Source organism: Magnolia sinica, chromosome 8, assembly GCF_029962835.1.
Source record: "Magnolia sinica isolate HGM2019 chromosome 8, MsV1, whole genome shotgun sequence".
Lineage (NCBI taxonomy): Eukaryota > Viridiplantae > Streptophyta > Magnoliopsida > Magnoliales > Magnoliaceae > Magnolia > Magnolia sinica.
Window position 1 is genome coordinate 5,217,404 of NC_080580.1, and position 9,637 is coordinate 5,227,040.

The following is a 9,637-nucleotide window of genomic DNA, read 5'->3' on the forward strand; positions in this document are numbered from 1 at the left end:
AGAGAGAGAGAGAGAGAGAGAGAGAGAGAGAGATAGAGATTTTCGAAGAGAAGCTTACGAGGTTTTGAAGGAGCCGGAAGCGGCTGCGGAGCTGGTAGTGGCTGCGGCATTTTCACAGCTTCCACCATCTGGAAATCTCTGTGAAAGAGAGAGAGAGAGAGAGACCGTATAGCCTAGGGTTTGGTTTGGAAGAAGGCCAGGAGTCGCATTGACTCAGGCAGCGCTAATATTGGATGGAAATTGGATTGCGTACTAAGTTACTCAGTACGCTCTTATCGTACAGAGTAAACTCGGTTGGGCTCACCGAGAATGCATGTGGTTTATCCATGCCGTCTATTCGTTTTTTCAGATCATTTTAGGGGTTCAACCCAAAATTGATACATATACAAAGCTCAAGTGGATCATACCACAGGAAAAAGTGAAAGTATTGATTTCCACCATTGAAAACTTTCTAAGGCCCCCAGTGATGTTTATTTGACATCCAACCTATTCATGATATCAGACAGACATGGATGAAGGGAAAAAACAAACATTAGCTTGATCTAAAACTTCGGTTGCCCCCAAGAATTTTCAACTGTAGATGTTCAATTCACACTGTTTTCGATGGTGTGATCCAATTGAGATTTTTATATACTCTATTTTTGGTAGAAAGCCCTAAAATAATGTGTTAAAATAGATGGATGGAGTGGATACAATGCATAAATGACAGTGGGGCGCACAGAGTTTACTCAGTAAGCTTGGCGTACTGAGTTACTCAGTACGCAACCCGCTTCTTATTGGATGGAGGGCGATAAACCTAATCCTCGGGCCGAGGACAATACTATCACGTAAAACATTTGATCCTCTACCGGAGGAGGCAGGTTTAGGGCTGTCAATGGGCCGAGTTAGGGCTGGGTCGAGCTCTGTCCAAGCTTAAGCCCGGCCTGTAATTTTGAACCTAAGCCATGCTCGTGATAAGCCAAAATATTCTAGACCGAGTACAGCCCAGGACATATACACAAAGCTCAACCCAAGTCCGAGCAGGGTAGGTTACAAAAGCCTATCTTGTTATACAGAGCAGATGCAAATAATGGTGAAAACGTTGATGTACTTGTCTGCATGCTTCTACTGCTGCTACTGCACTCACTCCCTCCCTTCAGTCTTCCCTATTCAACCGTGGACGACAAATCACATACCCCATATGGAGCTGCTGTTGTTGCTTCTACAATATTAGAAACCCCATGTGTGGGGACTGTCATGGGATGGTTGATGTTGCAGGGAGAGGGAGATCGAGAGAGGGAGGGAGAGTGAGAGGGAGATCGAGAGAGAGGGTTGAGATCGGGAGAGGGAGATCGAGGGAGAGGGTTGAGATTGAAGGAGAGGGAGATTGAGAGAGGGAGAGGGAGATCGGGAGAGGGAGATCGAAAGAGAGGGAGATGGAGCTCGCGTTTGGGCATTTTGGGCATTTTGGAGGGATTAGGGCGTTTTGGCGACGGAAATAATCCAGTAGTCTGCAGGATATTTATATAAATGTGACTCTCAAGCCATGTGCGTGTATATGAGGCGCGCACCCATGGCGCTGGTACCACCGTAACTAACCTTGCAACTGTTTTGGGCCCCATGCCATGGATTGACTTGATTTTTAAGCCGCAGGCCCACCATGGAATGGTGCATCTGACTGATGGGGTACATGTTCGACACCCATCACGGTGGGGCCCACACAGCTTGACCGTATGGAACCTTTTCAAATAATATATATATATATATATATATATATATATATATATATATATATATATATATATATATATATATATATATATATATATATATATATATATATATATATATGTATGCAGTGATCCCGACCTTATTTGAAACCATATAAAATACTACTAAAAAATAAGAAATGTCCAAATACATTTGTCAAGAAAATTTCCTTATGATTTAAACAAGGATTAGTGTAACCTTATAGAAACACAAACACAACTTTATCATGCTCTCTTATGCTCCTACAAACATCTATTGCACAAACTCGTTGATACAAATGAAATACAAATCATCATTTAAGCCATATCCCAACTAATTGGGGTGAGCTCGACCATGTAAATAATCTTATCTATCTCAAACCCGACTTAAAAGCTTAGATCCAATGATTTGATAAGTGCACAAAGCCAATTGGATTTAGGTCCAGGTCTTCAAAAATAAGATCCGGACCTAAAAGGACTTGGACCTGACAAGATCAGGTCTTCTCTCTGGTTTTGCATAGTAAAGATTTGGCATAAAATCTATTGGTGAAAAGCTTTTTATCTCTTAACATGCTCATCTATATATAAAAAAATTTTAAAATATTTTATAACAAAACATCATGGTGATCCCCGGGAAGATTGCAGTGGTTAATGTATTTGTTCTCACTGTTTCCCCATAGTATGGCCCACTTAGACAATGGATCTATCTCATTTTTTAAATCTCATTCTATCATGGTTCAGAGAAAATGATGGACGAAGTAGATTTTACACTGTTATTGTAGTTAGCGCACAACAATTCATATCATATTGTGTTTTCTCTTCATTCATATCTTTTTGATATTATAAACATGAGGGATGTCAAATAAACATTATTATGCGCCCAAGGAAGGTATCAACGGTGGAAATCATTATTCCACACTATTTTGTGTCGCATGGTCCACTTGAGTTTTATATTTATCGAAAATTTGGAATTAACCCACACTGTTCCTCCATTTTTTAAGATCGTTTTAGAGAACTATTTAAAAAATGATTCATATCCAAATATTAATTAAATGAACAACACCACAGAAAAGAGAACAAATTGGCCACTCCCCCTGACACCATCCACTGGCTTGTGGTTAGTACTCTGTGGGCCACACCATGATGTATGTATTTAATCCATGCCGTCCATCTATTTTTATAGATCATTTTATGATATAAGAGAAAAAATGAGGTATATCTAAATCTCAAGTGGACCACATTACAAGAAAAAGTGTTGGATGAACGTTGACCATTAAAAACGTTATGGGGGCCGTAAAAGTTTTAGATCAAGCTGATATTTATAGTTTCCCTTCATCCGGGTCTTTATGACCTAATCAACATATTAGATTTCAAATAAACAATACAGTGGGCCTTAGGAGGATTTTAATAGTGGATATCCAATCATTATTGATTTCCTGTGGTGTGGTCCACCTGTGACTTATATACCTATCAATTTTTTTATGAAGCCCTAAAATGATCTCTAAAAATAGATGAACAGAATGGATGACACACATACATCATGGTGGGGCCCACAGAGCACCCTCCACCAGTAGCCAATCCGTCTCCCAAATTTGGGCGCGCGCTCAAAACAGAGCCGCGCCCAAAGAGAGGTATTTCACTCTCTCTCTCTCTCTCTCGCTTTTATTTTGCCTCGTAGCAAATATCGGGGTCTTAGATCATAATTTCTGCTTTTGTCCAACAGCGATCTTTCTCGCAACTATCTCAATGGATCGATCCCTGCAGCATGGGCTTCCCTTCCTCTCACCGATTTGTAAGTCCTCTTCCATAATTGCATCTGGAATCTTCTATAACTAATCTACAAAACCCTCTCTTCCTCTCTCACTCTCTGAGGGACATACCCGAAAAATTGTTTGAACATTGTAGGTCGCTTTTGGGAAATCACATTTCTAGAACAATTCCAAAGGAGCTAGGAAACATCATGACACTCAAGTCACTGTATGTGATTCACAACTTTCATTTGATTAGGCAGATGAAATTGCATTTAGCTACTATTATTCATGCAATTCGTGAGTTTGCAGAGTCATTGAAGTTAACGAGGTCGAAGGACCTCTTCCTCCAGAGCTTGGTAATTTGCGCAGCTTGGAGAGATTGTAAGATTCTCTGTTTTGCCACTGCAATTTTTATTTTTTTATTTTTCAAATAGTGACCTAATTCTCATTTCATAGTTATCTTTCAGGGAATTCATATCTTTACTCATCTTGATTGATATTTTCCATTAGCATCTTTTCTTTCTACTTTTGGTAATTCAGGAGTACAAATTTGTACTGTTGTATCACCAATGTTGAAAGAAGGTTGCCATTATCAATCAGGGCAGGTGCAAATAGTGTCACCCTTATCTTTATTACATTTGAGCAGCTGCTAAGATTTGTGACCTGAATTGAGAATCTCTAAAATTTAAATGTTATTTATTTATTTATTAGTTCTGGTTGCCTCCTATGTCCTAATTAAACAGAAAATGTGATTAATGTGTAAATATATGCTGGCCATTGTTAGGTTACATTGGTGAACAGAATGGCTGAGGGTCAACCAATTGCGAAGTGTTTATGCTATTCAACACTATCAGTTGACGGTCAATATGTGGTGTTGAGAGGACTCCACGACCATTTTAAGGAGTGGAATGCCCCGCTGGGTCCACACCGTGTAGCAGGTGTGGGCCTCACTTATCACCACCATCTGATCATGATCAGTTGGTAGTGATTGGCATACAGCCTATGGTGATAATAAACAATAGGTGTTTTTTTAAAAAAAAAAAAAAAAAAACTTTTTTCCTAACATAATCCAATATATTACTGGTGCAGCCTTGCTTGTTCGAATAACTTGACAGGAGAAATACCTATTACCTTCGGCAACTTGAGAAACTTGACGGACTTGTATATCAATTCTTCACTAGTCACTGGGGTTGTCTTTTCCATTTAGAAATTATAACTTATTAAACTCCATTCATATTATTTCTGTAAGATCCCTGATTTCATCGGGAACTGGACACGACTCAAGAGGCTGTAAGAACTTTATTTGATATGTTTTCAATGTAAATTGCTTCTTGCTTCTATATGAGAACATCTATATGAACCATGATTCTAAACCACTGCAGGCATATGCAAGGCACATCTATGACGGGACCTATTCCTTCCAACATCTCTTTCTTGGTGAATCTAACTGAACTGTGAGGGCACATTCCATGTTCTTTTCTTGCTGCTTTATTACTTAGAATTTTCTTGGATTCATACCCAGCCTTGGAAGTGGTATGAAATGAATTACTTTATTGAATCCAATATATTTTGATTTTCAGGAGGATATCTGATTTGAATGGATCGAGCATGCCTTTCCCTGCATTGGGGGATATGACCAAAATGCAGAAATTGTGAGTTGAATGGATATACCCCTGATGGCATAAATATATCATTGTTCGTTACTTCTTTTGTTTCTAGTCTATATCCATTATATTATGAACTTACGTTTTGTGTTTGCTCTAATATAATAAGATGTCAATTTTAGATTTCTTCTCTTCCTCTCTATGCTTGAAAGAATGGGATTTTGGTTCAAATGCATAAGATGGACATTGAAATCATTGGTCTTCTTTGATTTTTTTTTCTTTACCATTTCTTCTGTAAAGTGCTTCTAAGTTGTTTGAACTGATGCAGGTAAGAAGTTCTGGAATGTGTTTCATCTGCAGCCTATGCGTGATCAGAAGGTACAATTCCAAAAAAATATCATCTAATTTCACATTATTTCCATTGCTTTATGATTATACAATTCCAAAAAAATGAGAACCAGAGGTTAACAGTACACAGACTGCTGAAATTGATGTTTTACCAATAGATCACTACTATGATGCCTTAGGAGGGCCTGAATTGGATACTCTCAGGGTACATGGACTTTTGTTTTTTTTGTTTTTGCTGCTACTGTTGTTGTGCTCCATTTACTTCGTTCAGCTGACAGGATATCGTCTCTATAATTATAAATGTTGTTTCAAAGCAAGCGTGGAGTGCTACTAATTTGGAGAGATCCGACATAAATAAAGTCTTCTATTGATACGAGAGCATAATCAAGTTCTCAAATCTGCACTTGATTGAAAAAGATCTTAATGGCATTAGTGCTAACATGGAATGCATATGCAAAGTTAGTTATTTATGTGCAAAAAAAGAAAAAAAAAAGAAAAAAAAAAGGAGAATGTGGTCCTGACCCAATTGAGGAAGTTATGCCCAAAGTGTAGTTAGCATAGTGTCCCAATGGGAATCAGAAGTTTAACTGGTAATGGTATCATCTCTCCTTGATAGGGGCAATAGTAATGGACTGAAGACAACTGAATCTGCTAAGGCATCTAGAAGACAGTCCATCAATTTATTATTATTATTATTTTTTCATTTTCTTCAGATACTGAATCTGCTAAGGCATCTAGAAGACAACTGAAAGAGACAATCTACTCATTGTTGTTTGACATGAATGTTCCTGCTGTTTGTAGAAGAAGTGCAAGCATGGCAGCTGAGACCACTTCTCATCACATTATTCTTGAAGTGTGCAACATTCGCAGGAAGACAAATAAGTCTTCTTAAAAAAGGTGAAAGAGCGTGCTTCTTTCTCCCAAAGCAATTTATAACCTCTTGACAAGAGTGCATGATCTCATCCATGCTCCGCTCGAGTACTTTCAAGCGCATCTTATCAAGGTGAATGTGGCCAACAAGGCCTGTATCCGCTTCTGAACTTTCAGGTATTTGTCGATGCCTTTAAAGCGACTTTTTTCAAACGATTCTGAACTAAATATGCTGCATTCTCCTTGCAATGCATTTTCCCATAGAAGCACTCATTCAAATATAGAATAACTCTCCGATCTATAATATCATTCTTGAAGTTAACTTTGCACAAAAGTATTTCCTTCATCGACTCCCATGAAGAGTTGTTGCTCTGAGAAGAATCAAGAACTGATTTATATGCAGGATTTGATACTGCAGTAGCAGCTAATACACCAACTGGTTCACCAGCAAGAGACCTGCCAGGACTATTTTTGTCCACCTGTCCATACTCAAATTGAATTATAGAATTGTTGCAGAGGTTTCTCATTGTCCCATCATAACAGATAACGACATCTCTAAGTGTGGCCATTAGATTTTTAAACAAAGTTCCTGGTTCAGTAAGTCCTCTAGAAGAACGGATCAACACTTCCTTGGATGATATGGAATGGACCAACTCTTCATAGGGGGTCAGACCTTGAAAAAAGGAGCTCTTAACTAACCCAAATGCCTTAGAAGGATAGTCAACACCATTAATAGAATACTTATTTTGGAAGTGGAAACTCATATCACCATTAACAGAATACTTATTTTGGAAGTGGAAACTCATATCCTCAACCAAACGCCTTGAATAAAACTTCCCTCGGTCATAAAGTTGAAGCCCCAAAAGCCAAGTTGTTGAACAACCTTACTGATAATTGAATCATTTTTAGAATCTATCAAATTACCCAAAGCAGATAACTTTAGAATACGAGTCACGATTGGCAGTTTTATAGTTTTCAGGTAGCTTTCCACTTGCAACTCTACAAGTTCATTGTAATTTGATCTCAAGTGAAGCAGCAAAGGTGATATGTCCTGAATTTTCTTCTTTATATCTTCAGTAACAGTCTTGGGAATGTCAAAATCATTCAGGCCAACATTATATCCTTCTAAAAAGAGAATGTCCTTCAGCAATGGCTGCAACATATTAAAGAACTTAACAGCCTCTTCTGTTCCCTTCTTGTCAAGAACAGAAGTAACAATCTCTGTGAATGATGACTGCAGTAAATCTCTATTGAAATCAATCCTCACCATTTCACTTTTACTGATCAAATGCCTCTCCCCAAAGTAGTAAAAAAATGCAGGTAAAGCACTCTGTACCATTTGCAAAACAGTCCACAGAGGACCTGTATGGTGAGCCTTAAGCAAAGCAGGTTCCAGTAAACTGGTGAAACACACAGCCAACTGTTGCGCAGTCGCTTTGTTCAAGAAAAAAGTCCTAAACATGAGTTTAAGTGACAATAAAGAATCATGCACCAGTTGTAAATTCAGACTACCACTATGAGAACTACGGATTTGCTTTTCAACACTAAACAGCTCCAAAACTTCTGCCTTTGTTGCTAGAGACTGGATAAAATATATGAACACAATCCCCATCAAAATCTGCACCTAGGGGAGCACAAATAAGAGGATTGATCTTAACAGTATGGTCGTCATGCATAGACAGAAAATGCTTGTAATGAATGTTTATGAGTACTACGTGGCCTATTAATGAAAACAATGTCTCCGTCCATAATCCGCCTATTTATGATTTGACCAACTTTCAAATCTGATTTAGTTTACTTTGATTCTCTTTTTTCCAATTTGGTTTTGAAAAATTTGAATGTTAGAGAAGTGGTACTGTGATTTGTCTGAATGTATTTAAGTGACTATTTTGTGTGTTCTCTACACCATAAGAAGGACTGCAGCTGGTCACAGAAAGTTGTGAGGTGCATTGGACACAAAAGGCTGAAGGAGATCTAATAGTCCAATGCTCCTGAACTTTCACAAAGACCATTTTTCAGTGAAGCTATCATCTAGAAATGCAATAATCATTTCAGTGAAGCTGAAATGACCAATTTGAAACTATCATAGTATTTGTATTGTGTGATCATTACTCCAAGTTCAACTAGAAAGGAATGTAATTGCAATTTGTACTCCATTATGAATAACACTAACCGTCAATACAGTTCAATCGTTGCCACCTAATTGAACTAAGCAATTGCAATCCAACTCAGGTGTGTTTCAAAATGCAGCGTAAAAGATGCATTTAGATCAATGGATTATTTCTAGCCTGGTGAACCTGTGATTAGCTCTGTTTTGAGCTTGTAGATTATCTTTGCATTAAGTCGATGAAACTCAATCAGGCCTTGAAAGATTTAAATTTTATTCTGTATTGTGACTTGAATAAAAGATATGATGTCATTGAGAAAACCCAAAAGCCACAACTCAGTTTTTCATTTTTTCTTTTTGCAGTGGCTATAAGTACATGCCTTATCAACTTTTGGCTTGCCATGTCACGATGGAGGTGAGTTTCTTGGCTGTTAACTGGTAGCTCTTTATTGGAAAGTATTCTTCTTCATCATGGTTATCAAACAATTCTTATAACAACAAAAGTGGCTGATGTGCCAGTCCATGTTGACAGTGAGTTGTAGTTTGACCACCAAGTGTATCAGGTTTTTGGGTATCACTCTGTGATTAGAGTTCATAGAGAACCCACGGACATGTTATGGAGTCACAAATCATATGGCTGTTTCCAGTGACTAGTAGAAATGATGTCACATGATTTTCAGTTCAATTGGCAGGTGTATTACAGTGTAGGGAAGTGTGAAGCTAGAAAGAAGCATGATCTTCCATCTCTGGATGACCCTGCAATCTTTGAGCATATCTTCTTTAGTGAATACATGTATGATCCTTCCAAATGTTGGGTGGTGTAGATAAAAGAGAAAGATGGCGATGATGTTAAGATGCAAGGACAAGGAAACAAGTGTGCATGGCTATGGAACTTGACTAGAAAGTAGGTGGTAAGGAAGTTGTCGAAATAGGAAGAAGACGACGATTTTTTGTATATTTGTTTATTATGTTAAACTTATATGTATTTATGCGTGAATAAGTGTGATGCGGATAAGATTGTTTGTGTTTGGATGAATGTACTTTTATGTTTGGATGGATTTTCTTGTTTGGGTTTAGATGGATGTGAATGTGAATATGATGAAATATATTATATAACAGGTGTATATCAGGATGAATATAATAGGTATATATCAGGAATTTTGTGCGGAATTTTGAGCTAGAATAATTTTTTAAAAAGAGACTTTTAGCAACGAAAATTTTTGTAGCTAT

The 9,637-nt window shown here is 37.8% G+C and overlaps 1 protein-coding gene and 1 pseudogene across 2 annotated transcripts; one reads left to right on the forward strand and one right to left on the reverse strand.

The window, feature by feature from the left end:
* The first annotated feature begins 3,382 nt into the window (after nt 1-3,382).
* Nucleotides 3,383-5,152, forward strand: LOC131253837 (probable LRR receptor-like serine/threonine-protein kinase At1g53440). 2 transcript variants are annotated; one of them, XM_058254970.1, is made up of 5 exons: nt 3,383-3,519; nt 3,633-3,704; nt 3,788-3,859; nt 4,861-4,932; nt 5,059-5,152. In XM_058254970.1, the coding sequence occupies exons 2-5, from the start codon at nt 3,688-3,690 to the stop codon at nt 5,132-5,134; spliced, it is 237 nt and encodes a 78-aa protein (XP_058110953.1). In that variant the 5' UTR covers nt 3,383-3,519; nt 3,633-3,687; the 3' UTR covers nt 5,135-5,152. The 2 variants fall into 2 exon arrangements, 1 of the variants encoding a protein (XP_058110953.1); XR_009175301.1 differs by lacking the exons at nt 4,861-4,932; nt 5,059-5,152 and adding an exon at nt 4,568-4,645.
* Nucleotides 5,153-6,318: 1,166 nt separating this feature from the next.
* On the reverse strand, nt 6,319-8,076 carry LOC131253794 (DNA-directed RNA polymerase V subunit 1-like; annotated as a pseudogene).
* Between the last annotated feature and the right edge of the window lie 1,561 nt (nt 8,077-9,637).